The sequence below is a fragment of the Oreochromis aureus genome, linkage group 23 (assembly GCF_013358895.1).
Source record: "Oreochromis aureus strain Israel breed Guangdong linkage group 23, ZZ_aureus, whole genome shotgun sequence".
Classification (NCBI taxonomy): domain Eukaryota; kingdom Metazoa; phylum Chordata; class Actinopteri; order Cichliformes; family Cichlidae; genus Oreochromis; species Oreochromis aureus.
Genome location: NC_052963.1, coordinates 45,700,297 through 45,722,215, shown reverse-complemented (window position 1 = coordinate 45,722,215; position 21,919 = coordinate 45,700,297). Strand labels below are relative to the sequence as shown.

Genomic DNA, 21,919 nt, shown 5'->3' with positions numbered 1-21,919 from the left:
GTAACCTGTAGCCCGCAATGACTTGAATGCTGTGGGAGGTTGCAGCGTTAGGGTTAAATGGGGTTTCCGGTTACGTCGTCGAAGTTAAAAGACGAAGATTTCCCGCAGAAGTCTAATAAATCAAGCTCAACAGGCCTGCCTGTTATAAACAATCGTATGGGAAACAGAGGTCCTTAAATACGTCCCCAAACAGAGAATATAGCACAAGTCTTTGAATGCAACATTTGTTTGGCGCACTGAATTCTGGGTCTTGGAGTTTTGTGTAGGCATTCATCACTCTGAGCTCCGCACCGCGATAATGGAGAACGACATTTCCCATGTTGCTTTTATCTCCGTTGACAAGCCACGCCCCCTCATCTAAATCATGCCTGATATCACGTAGGTGAAACTTCTGACACAGTATTAAGTTGGTGGTGAGAACACAGTGACAGGCAGCGACCGGACACACGGACAGAGAATCGTGTTTTTTCCACAGATGGCCACCATCGTGTTTTACTCGGTGAACAAAACGGCTCACACCGCCGCGAGACGATGTGTAACTTCTCAGTTAAAGGGGCTCGCTAGTGCCGGAGAGTCCGTTTCGCGGCTAGCCTCCACTCACACTCGGTCAGTGCCTTTGCTTCCGGGAACGAGATGGTTTTCGAGGGGTACCGGCGTGAGGTTCATGTCCCATGGGACCGCAGGCAGGTCCGGGAAAACCAGGAGGGGAGCCCTGGCGCTCAGCGGAGCCGCAGCAGTAACAGCGGCGGCGGCCGTAGCGGGGTTTTTAGCTAACACTGACCACTTCCAGCGCGCAGAGATGGCAACGAGGGTCCCCCGAGCCGCCAAGGAGACAGAGAAAGAGGGGGACATTCTTCAGAGGTGCCAGGGCTTTATGTCTCCGCCGGTGACTGACATTAGTGTGCTGCAGGGGAACAAGGACGAGATGCGTACGAAGATGGAGATGCTGATCATGGAGACTCAGGCCGACTTCTGCAAAGCCCTGGAGAAGGTGGACGGTGGGAAGTTCAGGGTTGACCGGTGGGACAGGAAGGAAGGTAAGGCGCTTCTGCCTGACATAAAATATCCACGTACAGTGTAACATGATTATATTTGCTTAAAAGAAGAACCAAAAGTAAACTGACTGTGTCTGTGTCAGGTGGTGGAGGCATCAGCTGTGTGATGCAGGACGGAAAGGTGTTTGAGAAGGCGGGTGTTAATGTGTCAGTGGTGTTTGGGAACCTGACAGAGGAGGCTGCGAAGCAGATGAGGAGCAGAGGAAAGGTCCTCAAAGGGAAAGATGGTGAGTTTTGACTACTGCTATTTGTGTTTTTGAACCCTCGATACAGCGGTTTAAACTTTAATATTGGTATCTTTATTTTTTCCCAGGTAAACTGCCATTTGTTGCCATGGGAGTGAGCTCCGTTATCCACCCCAAAAACCCCCATATTCCTACTGTGCACTTCAACTACAGATACTTTGAGATTGAGGAGGAAGATGGTAAGCATTAGGCCTTACATCAGCAGTTGGCTCTCAGTGTCAGTGACACAACTGAGTGTGTGAGTGAATGATAACCCTTGTTTCCTTCTTCCTTGTCTGGCTTGTCTTCCTTGTTTCAGGCACTAAGCAGTGGTGGTTCGGTGGAGGCACAGACCTGACTCCGGTGTATATAGATAAGGAAGATGCTTTTCACTTCCACAAAACCCTGAAGGAGGCCTGTGACAAGCACCACCCACAGTACTACCCCGACTTTAAGAAATGGTACGGTTTGGTTAGTCCCACGCTCGTCGCCTCCACTTGCACGTGGGTCCTTCAGCACGTATGCATCTGTGTGTGGATTTACACTGGGTGTATCCCCACTGTGGAGTGATGATAAGAGGAAGTCTTTGTCTAAAATCTGCAGTTGCAGAAAAACCGTTGAGCCAAGACGTTAGTCAGGGATTGACTTCAGTGGGAAATGATGGGTGTGGTTTATCTGTTTGCTGTATGAAGTAAAATTTTGCATTTAGGGAATAATGTGATGTTTTCATAAATATGCCTTTCCTCTTATAGAGACGATTGGCACCCCTCTCATCCACTAAATGTAGCACAGTTTACTGTCTCTACAGATATGCTTTCAGTTGACTTGCTGTTAATTCATTTAGAGCCCATTTGGAGCTTTGATACCTATACTGATATTTGATGATATTTGATGATTTTTCTCTCAGGAAAAATGAAACATAAACACAATTCCCTCATATTTATTTTCAGTCCTCACTAAGATATTACTGCTGTTTTGTTGAATCTGCTGAGATCACTTGGTGTGTTTGTGGTGATCCAAGCAACAGAGAAGTTGCAGAGCTCCCTCTGGTGGACAAACTGTGGAACATCAGCGCTCATAACGTGGTTGAGAGGATGTTTCTCTTGCATCTTTAGTTTTTTTTTTTAAACGTTTTAGTTTACTTTCTAAATTTTCATTACTTGGTCATTATAAATACTGATATCAACATACAGGCAAATATCCAATAGCAGCTGATATGTCAGTCAGACTTCATTTGTCATATGTCATGTCATATATTTGGATATTTATTTGGCCATGCTTCTGTCTCAGTATATATTACTGCATGTTGTCCAGGTGTGATAGGTACTTCTACGTCCGCCACAGAGGAGAGAGCCGCGGTATAGGAGGAATCTTCTTTGACGACCTGGACTCCCCGAATCAGGAGGAGGTGTTCAGCTTTGTCAAGAGCTGCGCCCGCACTGTGGTGCCCTGCTATCTGCCCATTGTGTACAAACATCTCAATGACTCTTTTACTAATGAGGAGAAGGACTGGCAGCAGGTTCGACGAGGCCGGTGAGTAGCACCAAACAGTAAATAAAGAGAACCCAGCTGATCAGGGATCAGAGTTTGATTTTCAGATCTTTGTGGAAGTCTACAAACAAGACTTCTGAGGTCTTCACCAAAGAGCTGTTCATGCTCATCTTGGATGGAAAAGATTTTGCACAAATAATCAAATTCACACATCAACATAGTGACCTTAAACACACAAGTCTTTTTATCATAGAGCAGTCGAAAAAGACTAAAGAGACTGTTTTGGAGTGGTCGAGTCAGAGGCCTGAAGCTGCAGTGAGCACAGACGTCCCAGAGGTGATGCTGTGCTTTACAGAGGAAGAGGCTACAGGTCTGATCGACAGAAAGCTTTAGTTACAGTTACTGCTGCAGGAGGGATCCACACTAGATACTGGATCAAAGGTTCACTTATTTTTGCACCTTTGCTCGTTTTCTACAACAAGTTAAATATCAAAGTTTGATATTATTTTTATTCAGATTATCCTTTAAGAGTATTTGTGCTCAAATAAACACAAAATTATAAAGGCTTCACAGACCAGCTGATCCAAGTCAGTCCGTCCTGTTTTTCAGGCCACAGACTTGCAGTGACTGCCAGTCTCAGGTTTAGTCTGTCTTCACTTGTGTGATTGAGCTACTTAAAGAGCTCTGACTGCAGTGTGGTCTGAAGCTGGTGTGGATCCTGCAGGGAGTCACTAACAACACAGATACTGACTTAAAGGGCTAGTTTGAGAATGGGAAGTACGATAGCAAGCTGGAAACCAGTAGAGTGATTAGATTGTTCAGATTAGCTCAGTGTGGTATGTGTTGGCACATACAGAAAGCACCATGTAAGGATTTAAAATATCAAGTAACATTTGACCTCTGACCTCTCCTTCAGGGGTAAGTGATTGGTGTGAAGGTCAAAGTGATAACAATGAGCATATAAAACTGCTTCTTACTGCCACTGTTTGTACTGACATCATGCAGCATATATGGGGATTCTAAATATGACCTCACTGTGGACCTCTGACCTCTTTCAAGGTCAAATGAAGTCAGACTTTGTTCAAATGTCTTTGATCTTTGCTTAAACTTCTGCTTCCTCTGTTTGCATTAGCAGCATTTACAAACTGACGCTGGTTTACAGGGATTATAAATATCAGTTTTGTATCCAGATATCGTGTCATATTTGACCTCTGACCTCACATTTACATTTTACATCTGCCTTTTTTCCAAGAAGACTCAAAAATCTCATATTTTCAAAGAAACTTATGAAGAAAAAAGCAACAAGCTGCCGAGATAGTTAGAAATAAACTGTAACGTAATGTTATATACTTATCTACTTAATATGCTACATTATGTAGCTGTAGGTAATGGATAATAGTGTTAACATGCTGCCCTTATCTGATTTTAACTGCATCACAAACCTATGACAGTAACAAAGAAAACAAAATGAATAAATGCACATTACAGTATTATTCCTGTGAAAGTAAACCCAGAGAATGAGCTGCCTTGCTTTGTGCTCTGAGTGGTTCTTATGTGTTTTCGTACAGTACCCGATTACCTTAAATAAATCAAAACCTGAACTTGATGCACGATGAACAGTAAGTTTTGAGGCTACAGTGATGATGTGCTGCTCTGCAGGTATGTGGAGTTTAACCTGGTGTACGACAGGGGAGTGAAGTTTGGCCTGGCCACGCCCGGCTCAAGAATCGAGAGCATCCTCATGTCCCTCCCACTCACCGCAAGGTAAGCTGCTGCCTCTTCAAAGCACCATTTGTACCTCGTTTGTGTAACGACAGCAAGCTGCCCGCGTGGCGTGGTAACAGAATCGCTTTTCATCCTCAGGTGGGAGTACATGCACGAGCCTGCCAAAGGCACCCGGGAGGCTGAGATGCTGGATGCGTTACGAAACCCCAAAGACTGGGTGTGACCAGAGCGCCCCCGGGTTTGGATGTCAGTATGGACAAAAACGTCTATTTTATAAAGCTGGCCTGTTCGACCAGCTCGGCAACATTTAATACTGCTTTTATAATATGAAGCTGCGCTGTAATTGTCTGAAGACCTTTTTTCTATTTCATTTTGTCAAACGAGCCTTGGTAAAACGCGACCCTGAATTCTAACGTAATAATGTCAAACTCTGTTCATTAACTTTGTGCCATTGCTTGCTGCAAGACCAAATAATGTGACTTAATGAGCGACCTCCTTTACAGGTCATCTACACTTCCATCATGCTCCTTTAAACGTGTGTGTGTTTTGTTCTACGACCGGCTAAATGTGGCTCGCTCCGCTTAAAGCCGTTAAAGCCGTCCTCTGCTCGTTTTCAACAAAAACCTGAAAAGGACAAACTGAGCCAGTGTGTCAGCTCTGCTATCTAATGTTAATAAAAGCTGGTTTCAATGTCCACAATTATGACTCTTTCTGGCAAAAAATGAATAAATGGATATTCACTGCTCTCTGCTGAGGCCCATTGACTTTGTGGTTGGTCTTTGATTTGTGGTTAATGAATCACTTTATGGTTTGTTTGAACAGCAGTAAACAATACTGTGATTTTGGATCATGTTTCACAGAGAGGACGAACGTGAGTCACAGGCCAGGTGGAAACAACAATCTGTCTTTTTTCTACGGTTTCTTCTCTTCTGTTTCTTTAATATAAAGTGAAGATCACACTGGATACATTTGTATCCTTCGTATGAATTTTTGTCTCTCACTTGTTTGATCCGGTTGTGAGAGCCTGTAAAACCACTTGGCGATGACTAATTTTGCCCTTTGTGAGTGACGATGGTAACGATACACGGGGGGGGTCGAGCGATGAAGAGAAGAGCAACAAGTGCTCACCCAAACAAACTGAACATGTTCTTGAGACGCTGAAAGATTCATGCAGCGAGTAGCACATTTTAAATATTTTATTACAAATTAATTCAAGCTTTTGCACAAGTGAAAGATTTATAACAAGCTCCTTACTTTTAGTGTTATATAACGCGTTTTTTCCTCGATAAGGCTTTGTAAAAACAGGGTTCTGTTAAGTAACAGTACAACAAGTGACCCAACCAAAATTGCTACCTCTACCAGCACGAGTCAGCTCAGTGTCATAGCGAGTGCTGAGGCTCAAAGGTCACATCGCAAAAGTTGAGTGCTCTGCTGTGTGACAGTGATCAGCATTAGTGACAACATATTTGGCTTTAGAGTGTATGCAGCAGCAGCAGCGTTGCATATAGACTGAGCACTCTGAGGATTACGACGTCATTGTTACTGCTGAGTGACACAGCAAATGTGAAACCAGACTGTCCTACTTTTCATGAAACAGCTCATTTTCAGCTTCGTCCCTTCATTATTCACAACCTTCTGTACTACAGTTACATCAGCACCGATGCAGTCACTGGCCTTTAAGCTTTAAAAAATGCCTCCCCGTAATGTTTGCACACAGATACACAGTTACATAGATACATTACTCATGCTAAACATAGACTTTATCCATGGTGACTGTAAATACAGAAGCTTCCCCTGACAACCCGTCTCTGCTGCTTTCTGCCCCACATTCATGTGCAAGTCAGTAACAGTAGCACAGCTACAGTTTCACATCCAGGAGGTCCGTTTGGGAAGGAGGGCGTTTCACAGTTAAAGCAGCTGTGAGCAGTTTTCAGAGGCCCCACTAGTGTTCATGGGCCAGTGAGTCCTGACCATTAAACAGTACAGAGACACCTCTAACCTCACGAGGACAGCATGAACTACAGGTGTTACCAAAACATAAGCAGGTAATGACGCATAACTGCTGTCCTTCCCTTAACCCTTCTAACATTCACAAGTGTTTACTAAAGATGGACCAATGCTTTGATTTGGTGAGTCACCTCGTGCTTTAAGGCATATTATGCCACATCTTGACATCTATCTACTATTTACAGGTAAAACCCTCATCGGAGCCATGTGCAGGCTCCCTGCCCACCACGAGAGACAGGCTGGTGAATAATGTCCTTCCTCAAGCTAAAAGTCTGAGTTATGTTTACTTATGATTGAGTCACACACAGCAAATGTACAACAATAAACTTGTGGATGAATGTTTTGAGTAAAGTTTTGCATTGTGCTGCAAAATGAAAACACAAAAGATGAAAAATTCAAATTCAAAGATGAAAAATACGTACAAATGATGTGACGCTGCCTACTCGGGTCTCAAAGTGACATCAGTTGGTACCGAGCGTCACTAAAGCATTGGTCTCACACCTGTGATACAAACCACGTTTGTGAATCTGTAGCTCTGATACAGCGTGAGGAGAAGCAGCAGCGTGTAGACCGGTTTGGTATTGCACCATCACTCGTTCCTTCAATGCCACAGGTTAGTGCAACGTCTGTTCCAGCACTAATGATTGCATTAGTCCACTGACCAAACAGTTATTAGTGTTTCTGTTGTGTGTGTTGGATTGCAGGGGTGGGGTGGGGGGCTGGTGAAAACACAGCAGTAGCACTGCTAAACAATAATAGTCTTAGTGTGGGTTAGGGCGTTTGTTAGGCTGCTGGTTACAAACACGTTCACTTCCCTTGGCCCCCATTGACACTAACAGAGCTGCTGTTGACTATGTCCTCATACTGTGGGGGCGGCTCCGTCTCTATTTGGACATCCGTGTGGCCCACAGCCTCCTCGTAAGATGGCGGCGGGTCCCCAGCGCTTCCGCGCCCTGACGTAAACTCTGAGCCTGGATACGCTGGGCTGCTGTGGATGCTGAGTTCTGATTGGTCACCGTGGTATTCCCTCCCCCAGTGGTCCATAGAGACCACTGACAAGACGTTGTTGTGATGCGAGTGTCCCATGCTGGGGCTGCGCTGTGAGCGTTTGCGGGAGTGGCAGCGCCACACAGTGATTGCGATGCCGGCGATGATGACCACGACCAGCAGCAGTGGCACAATCAGGTAGAGCGAGTGGATCCCGCCCACCGCTGCCTCCAGGCCTCCAGGCGGACTGCTTTCACGCACATATTCTTCCCAGAACTGCCTCTGCACACAGAACATCCACACCATCAATAAAACAGCCCAAAAGTACACATCCCCCCACTGCAAGCGCTTTTTATCCAGATTACTGCAACGCAAAGGAAGCCGACAACAACACCCAAACAAACAAAGAGACCACATGAGTGCACACATGACCTAGCTCTCCGGCCTCCACACAATGGTGCACTGGGCTGTTCTTCCTGCTGATTGCAATCACTTTCTGACAAACACCCTCGTTCCACTCTCGGCACAGGATTTCACTGCAGGGCGCACGAAGGCCACAAAATATCACTTGTAGTTAGAGTGGCTGGCGTGGGTTACTCTCCACTGGTGATGCTGATTTGTGGATTTTACCTGCAGAGGAAACCATGTTTTCATGTTTCAAGTATTTCCCAAGTGCTTCTAAAAAGGGTGAGGAGTTCCAGTTATCCAAACATCCTAGTTTTTTGGACGATTATGTTATTTTACTACCAGAACTAACAGGGTCAAAATTATTAACTCCCCAATGCTAACAGTCACACACGTCTTCTTCAGTGAATCTCCCAAGCTCCTCCAGACTCGATCATCTTGGCCTAGATCTTCAGTCCACCTCACAGACTGGCACTGGTGTCAGGGCTTTGTGCAGACCAGTCGCTGTTCTTCACCAGGCATGTTTTGGGTTGTTGTCGTGACTCAGATTAGCTGCTGGTTGTCTGAAGTTTTCTTTCTAAAGCTTCATATTTCCTTCTTTCTTCATGATTCCTTCCATCCTGAGACTCTCTGTTTAAAGTGGGCTGAAGCATTCCCACGGCATAATACTCCCACCCCCGTGTTTCACCGTGGAGCCAGCGTTCTTTGGGTTGTACGCCTCTCACTTCTCTCTCCAAACATAAGCATCGTGTCTGTGGTTTAACACTCTGGTTTCTACTGTGGAAACTCTGTGTATCCATCTCCTGCTCTGTGATCATCAGCAGTTTTTTTCCTCGAGTCCAAACTGATTGATTTCGTTTTTGGCCTGATGCTTTCTCAACTGACAGCTCAGACCCTCGCTGAAGTTTTTATACTGAGTGAAAATAGGAAAATAACCTTCGGTTTTATCCTGGTTCTAGAAGCTCTGAGCATTACCAAGTTAAATCACATCATTTCACAGCAGTGCTTTGTGCGGTGGCACGATAAAAAGGTCTGTTTTTCCAGAAGGGCAAATAATACTGACCCCGGTCAAACTAATCTAAAACAGTTCTGTTATTGTGCACAAACATGCTCTGTTAAAAAAGCACTTGGGAAAGACTTTAAATTTCATAGGTGGGCTAATAATTTTGTCCTCATCTATAAGAATCAGGAAAATAAAGGATCTTCCACTTTAAGCTGTTTATTTCCAGCATTCCACAAATAGGAAAGGAAATTGAAATGTTTAAATCACTTTTAAAAACACACTTTTTTTCAAAGGCTTTCTAGGAGTATTATCAGAGTCAGTTTGTAGTCAGCTGTTGGTCATCCTTAATCTTTTTACTTTGTTAATCTTATTCATTGTATATCTTATTGTTTATTTTACTCATGTTTTGATATTCAATATATACACTGATTTATTTTTATCTTCTTTTTCAATTATATATTTATTTTGTTTATTGATTTCATTGTATGCTTACTGTATGGTTTTTAACTGCTATCTCTGTTTTATTATTGGAAAGCACTTTGGTCAACTTTGTTGTTTTTAAAAGTGCTATATAAATAAAGTTGGATTGGATTGGAAATGATTTCCTGTTAAAGAAAAATGACGCATGGTTCATGTTGGAGTTTTGATGTGCAATACGTGATGCGACATGCCTCCTTATCCTCTCACCGTCTTCTCTTCGTTCTCAAAAGCTTCCCGGGCCTCCTCATAGGTGCAGGTCTCCTCCCGACACTCCCTCTGGATGTTACCCTGCTTTATTTCCTCCAGAAAAAAGTTGGCCCTGCGCAGCCTCCGCAGGACCGAGTGGGCCGCTTCTGCTGGCAGGAACACTGAAACGAGGGAAACAGTGGATGAGAGGAAGCAAAGACAGGAGCGAGTAGGGGAAAGAAAAAAATGCAATAATCAACAAGCAGAGACAGGAAAAGGAATGAAGATGACAGGAAAGTAAGGGCGAGTCAGTAAGCAGAACAGCATGGGGGAGGAATTCAGAGTGTATTGAAAGGACGGCAAAAAGGATAGAAATGCTGGGAAAAAAATAATGAGGAAAAACGGGAGAGGGAGCGAGGTGGGGACTGAAACAAAGGCAGCAGAGCCGAGTGCTGGTCAGTGCCCACATTTCTACATAAAAACAAAAGCTCCTTTGATTTGGGCATCCGTCCCTCTGCCAAATAAGAGAAACTGGAAGAACGGACTTGAAGAGACAAGGTGGCCCTCTGTTTCTCACATCCAGAATATAAACATAAACTCCCCCAAAGAAACAGCCGTCCAGATGCCACAACATGCCCAAATTAACAAGTAATGGCTGTCTGACTCATAACTTCAGGAATGAGATCGACAAAAGGCTTAAAGGCAGAAAAAAAGGACAAAGAGCAAAATCCAAACAGGAATTTCCCCCCCGGAAAGAATGGGAATTCTTACTGTGTTAACAAGGGGGGGACACTGCAGTGGTTTACTAGCGTGGGACAATGTGGGACAATGTGGAAAATCAACACAACAGAACAGAAAAACAGGCGAGAGTAGAAAAAAGAGGAAGGTTAAATCCATGTTTCTGGGTAAACTCACCACTCCCCATGATTCCTGCGAGTCTGTTTGGGGGGATTTATCTGCAGAAAAGCAAACAGGCATTAAGCTGCAGCTTTGAACCTGCTGATGCGAGTAAGATGACAGTTAACTCGAACTTCCATCTCGGCAGCTACACCCTTTCCTTTGGCCCTACTTAAAGATAAGCAGTACGGTTTCCAAGCTCCTTTACAAACATCACATCTCTGCTGTTCTCACACAGACTGACGGAAACCGTTTTCTGACAGGGACACGGTAAAGGGCGTTGTTACGCCATGACCATGAGACATCCGTGGCTGAAGTGACAGCGACCAATGGCGGCTGCTGGCCAGCGCTCCGCACGGATGTGTTAGCGGGATCCAAAAATAGATGACCATCAGCACAAACATCCATCACAAAGCGCCTCCGCCCCAAACAATCACCGGGGACACGGCGCTGTGCTAACGGTCTCTGTCTGGTTAGGTTAGCTTCGGCGGTGTGTGGCTGAGCGGGTTAGCGCTGACAGGTTGATTAGTGGGCTCACGGAGCCTTCACCTTTAAATTCAATCTGGCCATCAACACAGAAGCCAAACAAAGACTTCCAGGGAGAGAGTCCCGCCAAACGCTACGGGCTTCACTGCTTCTCGAAACCGTGTGTTGCTGGAAACACAACACCTATCGCTCCGACTTACCTTTTTTTGTCCCCAAATATGCGCATTAGCGACCATTCGTCTCCTCCGTTGCCCGAAAGATTTGTTGTACAAACTGCGCAGGCGCACAAGGTCTGTTTGGTATCGCGGCTTCACGAAGCGCCCCGCTCCCCCGAGTTAAAGAGACAGTCCAGACCACAGTTAGGGCGAAGGATCGCAGGTAAATAAATCTATCTGGAAAAAATAACTAAAGATACATAAATGTAACCAATGTTCTAATTATGTAAGTAAGTCCACGTGTTCACAAATAGGCCACCCAATAAAAATCAAAGGTCATCAATGAAAGGTGGCAGTTCTTGTTTTCTCCATCCTCCGCAAGGTTAATTAAACGAAGCTAAAATCGTATGTGACAAAAAAAAACATATAGAATAAGGAAAAAATAATGAAATTATTATGTGAACTTGGAAAACTAACTCAAATAAAATAAAACAAAATATAGAGGGAATATTCTTAGTTTTAGTTAATTAGCTAAAACATTTTAATCTTTTATCTTCCATTTTTCACTTTTCTGATAAGGCTTTGATTGACATGTTTATTGAGATTTTGGATGTCTAAGACTGAGTCTGCTGCTTAGATCTATACTGAAGCCTTGCTTTCCGTACGAGACCCTCAGAACAATAATGATTAAAAAGACTGAAACTAACGAAAACCAAAGTGAACCTACACGCTTTCAAATCACAGACGCTAAAATGAAACTAAGCAGAATTAAAAACAAAAAGTGAAAGAAAATATTAAAATATAATAAATCTAACCCTTACTATAAAAAAAGTTAGCATCTGATTTTTAAAAAAAATCTGATTTTTTTGTTTATCTGATTTTTAAAAATCTGATATGAATCCCCTTTTACTTCAATTTTTATTTCTGCTGCTTGATTTTGGTTTGATAATCAATAATTAGTTAAAACAAATGTCAGATGTCAAATTCACTTTAATCTCGTTTACTGTGTGTTCTGTCTCATTTTCAATGACACTATTTAAACTAAAACATACAAAATGAACAATCTGGCCTTTATAATTTAAATAATACCATCTGTTTATTATATCATATCAGTATTTGATAAATATTATACTGCAAATGCCCTTAGCCATTTATTTCTGTGTTTACATGCAAAAATTTAATGTTTCATCTTTTTGTAGATAACATGTTATTTAGTATTTACTGTAAACTAAACCGAGAGAGGAGTTTTATCAATCAAATAGAAACCAAATGCAGTTCAGAAGATTATCAAGGACATTCTGTTTGGTTTGAGATTTTAGTACGTTAATATTTACCAGATGGTGCAGCAAAAGGATGCCAAGCTGAGACAAATTTCACTTCAAATCTCAGATAGTGAGGATGATTCTAAAAGGCATTTAAAGATCCAGAAAACCGTCCTCTTTCAGCGACGTTAGTATTAAAGAATATATTCATCTCTAGCGTTTGCCTGACATTTCATTTTTTGCTCATGTCACCACAATATCCAATTCCTGATGGCAGAGGAAGATACAATCGTTAATTTCACTTTGTTTCCACTTGGTTTCACTCTTGCTCAGTGTTCTGTGTCAGTCATTTTAAACAGTTCAATCTAAGCATTGATATTTTGTGCCTTAGACGTGCAATCAAATATGCAACTCCGAGCAGTATATTAACACTGATGAGTTATGTTGTCGTGTGGTATGCGGGTGTGTGTGTGTGTGTGTGTGTGTGTGTGTGTGTGTGTGTGTGTGTGTGTGTGTGTGTGTGTGTGTGTGTGTGTGTGTGTGTCTTACCAAAGTGTAGGTCAAATGTTCCTTCCGGCAAAGTCTTTCAACATCATTACTGATGAAAACAGATTGTAATCAGGAGAGGCTGGATGGGTAAATATAAACACACACACACACACACACACACAAAGTCAAATGAGATTTTTTTCCCCATCACAGTATAGACCTGCATATAATATCAATGTACTGGTTCATGAAACTGAAAATGTTGTGTTTTATTTTCAGTTTCCTTTAATACCAGTTACGGTCTATAACGTAACCTAATTTAACAAGGACTCCAACACAGATGCTGATGGTGCATTTCTAATTAAATGTAGCTATGAAGTTAATTTACTTCAACAATATTCTCATCTATGTCTCTCTCAGGGTGAACTTATGATCAATATGAATTAATTCCAAGATTCGTCCCTGAGGACAAAAAATCACTGAGTTCAATTAGAAAGCACCCGAGCAGCCTTCTAAGCGTAGCTCTGTGTCTGTGTGAGAGAGAATAACCTCATTTTTTATAAAGTTTAAAGTGATATGGTCGGTGTCTGCGCTGTGATCCACAACCTCGGACTGCTCCAAGCACTCTTGATGATGTCATTGTGTGGAGATGTCCTTAAAGTGATCTTTTCAGCACAGCAGCTCCACCTACCTGCTGTATAAACATTCTGTTTGGGAAGGGCAGCCAATCAGAACAAAGCTGGCCTAGAGGGAAGATGATCTTAAAGCCAAAGTGAATGAACAAAAGCCCAGCCTTCATCTTCTACTTCTTGTGGCTGCAGAAGATTTGCTGTGGGGGTCACCATAGCAGATCATCTGCCTCCATCTCACCCTGTCTCTAGTATCCTATACTGTCACACCAACCTTCTGCATGTCCTCCTTCACTACATCCACAAACCTTCTCTGAGGTCTTCCTCTTTTCCTCTTTCCTGGTAGCTTCATCTTCAACATCCTTTGTCCAATATATCCACTACCCTTTCTCTACACATGTCCAAACCCTCTCTGCCTTACCTAAGAACACCTCTTCAGCTGCTTGTTAATGCAAATATCCAATTAATTAATCCCATGGAAGCAACTCAATGCATACAAGCATGTAGATATAGAAATGAAAACCTCCTAAAGTTCAAACTGAGCATAAGAATGAGGAAGAAAAGAAGATTTAAGTGACTTTGAGCATGACATGGTTGTTGGTGCCAGACAGTCTGCTGATCTACTGGGATTTTTCCCACATAGCAATATCTACCATTTACAGAGAACGCTCTGTAAACGTCACGCGGTTGCAACTGTGTGATGCTATCATATCACTATGAACCAAAAGCTGTGGGGAATATTTCCAGCATCTTGTTGAATCTATACCACAACTCGCATCTCAGAAATATTCAGCTATGCTTTTTGGATTTCCTGTATCCTACAATAAAACATTGAATTCATGCCTACTGTAACACTCACACTAAGCATGTATTTAGGCATCCAGTGAAAACTGTGGTTAAATTGCACACAAGACTTTAAATTTGTAAAATAACACACAGTTAAAGAATACAAGTTAGTTAATTATTAGCTCAGACTCTTGCACTAAAATGCTGCCTTATGGATGCATTGGGCATCCATTGTTGCAAGAATTTAAACTTTTAGAAATGACTTCTTGGCCTATAATCTGTCAAAAATGTGTCAAACATACCTCTCAGGAATAATATCAATGCCTTTTGAGCCAGAAAGAACATTACTGTCACCAGATAGAAGCTGCAGTCAGTTTTTGGAAAAGTGACTTAAGGGAGTGAAAAACTTAACAAAACAACATCTATTAACTGTAGGCTGTGTGCATAAAAAGGTTTTAAGTTGGGGCTTTTATTTGTAAGGTAAAGACCTACAATAATAAAGAGAAAACAGAGAAAACTGCACCCAATCAGATGAGCCCCTATGAGCACGCACTTTGGTGACAGTGGAAAGGAAAAACTCGCTTTTAACCAGAAGAAACCTCCAGCAGGTGGGAAGGGAGACAGGACAAAAGACAAGGTGTAAGACACAGGGCGTGAAGAAAAAACACTCATAGCATCATGGGAAGCCTCCGGCAGCCTAGACCTGCAGAATAACTGAGGGAGAATTCAGGGTCACCTGATCCAGCCCTAAATATATGCTTCATGAAAAAGAATTTTTTTAAGCCTAAGAGGGTGTCTGGTGCCCTGGTTATCAGGGAGAGAAATTAGAAAACCACCTACAGACACACACTCTGTGTGTGTGTGTCTGTGTTCTGGCACTAGGACCCAGCAGGTGCAGCCCCGTTATTTTAGAGCTCCGCAGCACGGTCCCGTCGGCAGAGCGCCGGATCCACAGCACACACCGCGGCAGCGTCCTCTGGGCTCAGGACGCAGAGTGAGCGGAGGCTCGCCACCACACTGTGCGCGGGCAAGAGGGAACAACCACAAGTTATTACTGGTTCAAGGTTGACGATTTGAGGAAAAGAGCACATCCCGCATTTGTTTCATTGTTGTTTTTTTTTTTTGGTACTATTTGTTATTTAATGAGTAAGATACTTTAGACATGGCTTCATCCGTGAGCGGCACAGAGGAGGTGCGGGTGACGGCGTTGACGCCCCTGAAGTTGGTGGGACTTGTGTGCGTCTTTCTCGCTCTCTGCCTGGATGTCGGTGCCATGTTGAGCCCGGCGTGGGTCACCGCGGATGACCAGTACTTCCTGTCCCTGTGGGAGTCTTGCTGGAAGCCCGTCAGCTCCGAGGATTGGTCCTGCAGCAGCACGCTGGCCACGGGTGAGAAAGATGCTCATGTGCCCGCACAGACACGCTTAACACTGGCTGCTGCTGGCGTGACGTGCCACCATGTTGGCTGGAAGTTTTAAACCAGTTGGGTGTTGTAGTTTTAAGGGATGCTTCACCCTCGAAATGGCAGGATTGTGGGCGCAGACAGACACCCACATTCGTATTCAAATGGAAGTGCGATGCACCGCTCTCAGGGATAACAAAGGGTCCCCGCGGAGAGTGCGCTGCTGAACCAATCTGTTCTGTGGGCGAGAATTATAAAACATCACCCCAGAGAGGGCTAGATGTTAATTACTTTATAATTAGCTATTGCCTGTTTAATTTAAAGTGCCGAACTTTTCTGCATGAAATAGGATCTAGAACGGTGTGTTGCGCACTGCTGTCCAATTGCGAAATAATCGAGTACAGGAAAAGTTAAGTCTCACAAGTCTGATTAATAAGACGCGTTGGTTTCTTTCTAAGCTGTTTGACTCTTTTTTCCTTACAGCGTTTGCTCAGTGCGCCACAGAATGATGTGGGAATGTTGCCTCGCCAGGAGCGGTCCAGCTGGGGTTTCATTTGGCCTTTTGTTGCGATCAAAATGAGCCTTTGTGTGGGTTTCTTCACCGGCCAAGGAGCAGGGGCAGCTCAGAGCAGAGAGCTCCCCCGAGATCCAGATGCCTGCAGATTAGTAACCAGGGAAACACGTTGAAACACTCCAGAAATGCCGATTTTCTCTATTAGGGAAACTTTTTTATTTAAGGAGTCCCCTCATTTAGCTTTTTTTCTGGAAGCATTTCATATTTCCATCACAGCTACTAATCCACCGAGAGAAAGAAAGAGAGAAGCTGGCTGAACTCTCAGAAAATTGATCCTATCGCTAGTTGAGTGAGTGTTTGTAGCGCCGTACAAAATATTTAATGCATATGTAAAGCAGTGCAACAGCCCTTCATGACATTTCTAATGCACTGGCAGGCTTTCAAGCCACAGTTTGTAGATAACAATCCATCTTGCAACACAAAAAAAGCAAAAAAATGTCAAAACTATCACACAGAGAGGGTTTTTCATTTTGTTTTTCCTTGTAAATGTGCGTAAAGCTTGCATTGGTTTATCCTGCAGTATCCCTGAGTAGACTATCTAACATTTCCTGTCTCTGTTTACTCCTCTGTTTCATTTTTCTGCTGTCTCTGAGCGGCTCCTGCGTGCTGACTGGTGAATTGCGTTTTTGTTAGTCTGACAAAATGTTTTCTTTCTGTCTGAGATGAGTAACTGCGGGCCACTCTGGCCCCATTCTTCCTCTGTCAGCGCAGACAAAGTGCACTTTGGTGCCATATAAAGACACCTAGTCTCCGTGTCAGCTCTCAGCAGCAGCAGCAGCAGCAGCAGCATACCACAGTAAATGCACACAGTGAACTTCCCATTTCCTCAGGCTTGTGCTTGGCTAGGGCTTATTGATTTGAATCCCAGTAATCAGTTTCTAACCACCCCCCACCCCTCATCAACCCCCGATATTTCCTCAGTGTCATGCTTCGGGCATGAAATAAATCCTGTTAGTCTGAAACAGCAGCTGGCCACTCAGATGTTTTGAACGTGTTCTGCACAGAGTTCTCTTTAAACCATAATGATGTGCTGTAAGGTAGACATCAAGTATGGCCTCATTACATGCTCTAGTGTTTTAAATATACAGATGCATATAGGATTTCCTCTCTGTGTGTTTGTCTCTCTCAGACAGACACGCACACACATTTAGTCAGGAGCTGTCGTGGTCAAGTATAAACGCTACAGACTCAACATGGGGCCAGGAATGCAGCAACAGTAGTGTGCGTTGATGCCAGGGTGGTGCGAGATCAGGATACGAATGTGGAGCCAGAGTGTGAGCACGTCCAGCTCAGTGAGATGCAGTGATGGCAAAGCGTATTAATAATGTAATATGTTAGCTATCCCATTCTGGGTGCCTGCTTTCTCTTTACGGGAGGTCACAGAACTGTGCAGGCCACACACCGACTCTGTGGGACAGAGCCTCAGCTCAGAGACACAGAGGACACGAACCTGCAGCCTCCGATTGAAGATGATGCTTCTTCAAACAGTCCTTCATCCTGCTGCCTTGAGAGAGTGAGGCTGAGATTGTGTGACAGTGCGAGAGAGAGAGACACTCGAGGCACTTCTGTGTCACAGATCTTCCACAATTGTCTGAGACAAAGCAACTGAATCGGGGGCCTTGAAGGATTTATTTGCTTAACACTTCAGCAGTTCCCGACATCCGTACAGAGGACCATAATTAATGCTCAGATTGGATCTCGTGTACTGTATCTCCTTTTCCATCTGTTATCGTGCGGGGCTCAGATTAATAGTTTGGCACTTCCTGCTCGTCAAAGCCTTTAAGCACCCTAACTCTGGCTGTGTCTCTCGCACAGCGAACAGGATCCGTTCCAATTCTGAGATGAGATGACTTTCTGTATCCTGCTGTTTTCATGATAAAGTTGCGCGCCGGCTGGGCTGCGGGCATCAAAATGACCCAGGAAAGATACAGTATCTCAACAGCGATGGGTCTGTGACAGCTGCGGGTCAAGTCAGTGTAACCCTCCCTTTTTGCTGAGAGGCAGCGGCAGTGAGGGGGTCGCTCTGGTTGTGAAAGCAGGGAGGCTGAAGGAAAAGTGGTGCTCTGCTTTTTGTGGGCTCGCTCCAACATCCTGTGGTGACAGGGCCCATTTTTTAAACTCTAAATCCTGAGCCATCAACCATCAGAAGTGGTTGATGTTTGTTTATATTTGAGCTGCTTGGCCCCTCCGATAATGTTTCCCTCCAACAAGAGTGGGAACTGTATTTTAAGCAGCTTATGTTCCGTCACTTTCTTCTGCTGTTTTAGTGATTTTCTGCCTCAGCAGAGAGGAAGTATTCTCGGCCATGCTTAATCTTTTTTTTATTTTCCAGACTCCATAATAAACAATAGCTCGTACACTTACTAAAAAAAGACTAAATAAACTTTAGTCAGTCACTGTAAACTTTTCCACACTCTGTAACACTGAGCCGCGTATACAGAGCCCAATCCCCTTTATGCTTTGATGTTTACCTTTTTCCACCCACCGTACTTTAAATGATTTCCTCCTGTGTAATCAAATGCTTCATCATAAGCACGCAGACCTCCTGTTTCCGCAAGTAAACAGTAAAGCAATGAAAGAGACCCCTAATCTCTAAACAATAACGTATATTGTCTCTCAACAGTCCTCAGTTGGTGTCCCGTGGCTAATTAAGACTAAGAAAGACTCGAGAAAAAGGCAAGGCATCTAAAAAAAAAGAAGAAGAAGCCTACGATCATATTTTTCTGCCTTTCACAGCTGCTTCTGTTTGGGGAAGACAGTTATTTACACTCAAGTGTGGATGAGATGCTGAGGATGCTGCTGAGCTGGCATCAGCCGACAGGGAGGGATATACTCATTATCAGAGTCACCTTTCTGCTCCATTGGGATCCATTACTGGACTGTTGGAAATGTGCACGCGTAACCAAGCGCATGTTCTTGCCAGCCAGAAAAAGGGCTGTGCTCAGTTTGAGGGTTCGCATTCCTCATCTGCCAGCCCGCCAACGGGTCCCCGGTGGCTCAGAAACATTACGAGCCATCGCCGCCATCACTCAGCCTCCAAACCACAAATAGTTTGTGTTTACACTGTGGCAATTCAGCACCAGTGTTATTTACTTTTTGAGTATTGCAGTATTACTGTGGCTAACCACTACAGCCTGTGACCTATTCTGCTGACTCTCTCTTCTTCCCTTTATCTGTCCTCATCTTGTCTCTCCGCTTTCCTCCCTCCTGTCAGCAGCGCCGACACGGCTCTCCAGAGTAACCTTTTTTTAGCTACCTGTGTCACTCTCTGTTTCAGTGTGATTTCACGGTTTTCCTCCCTCACCCTCTCCCTCCTCTCTGCCCCTGTGTTTGTGCTCGTCTCAGACTGGCAGATCGCCACCCTGGCTCTGCTGTTGGGGGGAGCAGCCCTCACCCTGCTCGCCTTCCTCGTGGCGCTGTTCTCCCTGTGCTTTGGCTCCAGGAGTCGCTGCTACAAGCCTGTGGCCGTCATGCTTTTCTCTGCAGGTATGTAAAGAAATTCCATTTTCATCGAATGTGCACAGGAAGACCCCAAGGTCCTTTTACATCTTTAATGATGCATCTTGCGTCTGAACTGTCTGTTTTTCTTGCAGTTGTGCTCCAAGTGTGCAGCTTGGTTCTCTTCCCCATCAAGTTCATAGAGACAGTCAGTCTGAGGATCTACCATGAATTTAACTGGGGCTACGGCCTGGCATGGGGATCCACCATCTTCTCTTTCGGAGGTGCCCTCCTCTACTGCCTCAACCCCAAAAACTATGAAGACTACTACTGAAAAGACGAGGAGAAACCTGGGACCTCACCCAGCTAGTGTCCACATTAGTAATAGCACCTCTGTCTCTTACATATCGCACAAAAAGACTAGAAATAGGAAAAATAAAACAAAACAAATGCTCATTAATATTTTCAGGACTGGAATGGAGCTCTTGTATTTGATACTGTGAACTTGTCTCCAACGCTGTCCTCGCTCACTGGACTGAAGCCCTGAGGTCTCTTAGGAGAGCTTGCAGTGAATCCAGTGATATAAAAGAAATGGGGCGCTTTCATTTGGGAGAGAATGCCACCGGTCAGATAATTCTGCGTCCCCTTTAAGTGTAACTCCAGTAGGTCTTAGTTCTGGACACAAGGTCTGTTGTGAACAGATGGATTCGCTGGCCCCATACCCGGAGGAATTGATGGACTAATTAGCCAATCAGAGAAGAGAAGGAAATGTGGAGAGGAAGACATTCTTTTGAAGTGATATCCTGAGGATGACAAAGTGAGGAAGATGGGGCACACCTAAAGAATGCAACATGCCACATTTCCCCAGAGACGCAACAACAACTGGAGGCTGGCCAAGCTTTCTTCTGCTGCCAGCAGACTTTAATATATCAGAGAAAGCATGTCACAGAGCTCCCTGGACTCACTGCATTTGTCCTGTCCTGCTTGTGTCTATTATAACTGGGTCAATAAACAGAAGCTACCTAAGACAGCTAACACCTTCCAAATGGGTGAAAGTAACACAATCCTGGTTAAAGATTCACTCACGAGTGTCTTCTACACAAAACCTGATTTACAAGATGCGATCAAGAAGTTCTGAGAACAAAATTATAAAGAATGTAAAGCATTACCTTTAATTTGGTCATTCTCATGTTCAGAGTTACCTTTTACCTGCGACACGCCCACATAGCTTCCAGCATGGCTGCTGTTTTTAGATCGCTCCCTGGAATTCCAATTATGCCACGACCACAGACTGCAAACATTAGCTTCTGTTTGAACGTGATCCCTCCGCAGGGAGGACAGTCGCTGGTTATAAGATCTCCAGCTACAGCAGTCGAGATGAAGAGTTTCCTCAGCGTTTCCCAGGATAAGCTGGAGGAGGTGGCTGGGCTGTGGAGGTCTGGGCGTCCTTGCTTAGGCTGCTGGCCTGCCCTGGGTCATCATTTTTACACTATGGCAGATCCAGCATCAGTCTCAGAGGCTGATCTAAAAATAGCGGCCAATCTCACGTCAAGTCCATCACATGAACAAAATAGTACTTAACGTGAGATCAGCCTAAAGTCTTGGCTGTAACAGACCTGCTGTGAGAACCTTTCAAATACCCCCAGTCGTACCTGCTTTTTCAGGAAATTGTATCATATCCAAGTTATGCAGTTTACATAATAAAAGCTTATTAGTTTTAAGCACAGCAGTAGGAAGGTAGAGGGCAAATGACCACGTCTGCTGAGTGTGTGTGCGTGATCATACCAGCCAGCATGTGCTCACAGACCTACCCATGTGATGCCTCCTTATCTTCCCACTCAGTAGGAAATGAGAATGCTCTCAACAGGCACCATTAAAAATACATCTGCTTTCCTATAGACAGGCTGTGGCAGGAAATCCACTGTAGCTGAAAAAGGCAACACACTTGGTTTTAGCGTCTGAGCTAAGGTCCACACCAGAGTGGGACGTGCCGTGTACGAGTAATGAAACGAGGACCGCGGTAGACGACCTACACCGGCGTGCTGTGGTAATGGCCGTCTTCTGAAAGCTCCTTCATAGCGTTCATGAACTCCCTCCTGCAACATCAAAGTGTGTGCATGCATTTACAATTCCCACTGGTCTGATAAACACAATAAACATGTAGTAGAAAAAAAATTAATTGTGCCTGTTTAATTTGGGAAGGAGGGATCACAGCCGTGATCAATCAGAAACTCTGCAC

The 21,919-nt window shown here is 44.1% G+C and overlaps 3 protein-coding genes across 3 annotated transcripts; 2 read left to right on the top strand and 1 right to left on the bottom strand.

The window, feature by feature from the left end:
* The first annotated feature begins 475 nt into the window (after window positions 1-475).
* Window positions 476-5,259, top strand: cpox (coproporphyrinogen oxidase). Its single transcript, XM_031745434.2, has 7 exons — window positions 476-1,037; window positions 1,139-1,282; window positions 1,369-1,479; window positions 1,599-1,740; window positions 2,594-2,812; window positions 4,430-4,534; window positions 4,634-5,259. Exons 1-7 carry the CDS (start codon window positions 476-478, stop codon window positions 4,716-4,718), a joined length of 1,368 nt encoding a protein of 455 aa, XP_031601294.1. The 3' UTR covers window positions 4,719-5,259.
* A 417-nt stretch (window positions 5,260-5,676) lies between these two features.
* prrg1 (proline rich Gla (G-carboxyglutamic acid) 1) lies at window positions 5,677-11,263 on the bottom strand. The gene is made up of 4 exons (XM_031745445.2): window positions 11,147-11,263; window positions 10,479-10,519; window positions 9,585-9,745; window positions 5,677-7,771 (listed from the first exon to the last, which is right to left on the bottom strand). Exons 2-4 carry the CDS (start codon window positions 10,486-10,488, stop codon window positions 7,310-7,312), a joined length of 633 nt encoding a protein of 210 aa, XP_031601305.1. The 5' UTR covers window positions 10,489-10,519; window positions 11,147-11,263; the 3' UTR covers window positions 5,677-7,309.
* Window positions 11,264-15,224: 3,961 nt separating this feature from the next.
* On the top strand, window positions 15,225-21,830 carry tmem47 (transmembrane protein 47). Its single transcript, XM_031745461.2, has 3 exons — window positions 15,225-15,655; window positions 19,588-19,728; window positions 19,836-21,830. The coding sequence occupies exons 1-3, from the start codon at window positions 15,430-15,432 to the stop codon at window positions 20,012-20,014; spliced, it is 546 nt and encodes a 181-aa protein (XP_031601321.1). The 5' UTR covers window positions 15,225-15,429; the 3' UTR covers window positions 20,015-21,830.
* The last annotated feature ends 89 nt before the right edge of the window (window positions 21,831-21,919 follow it).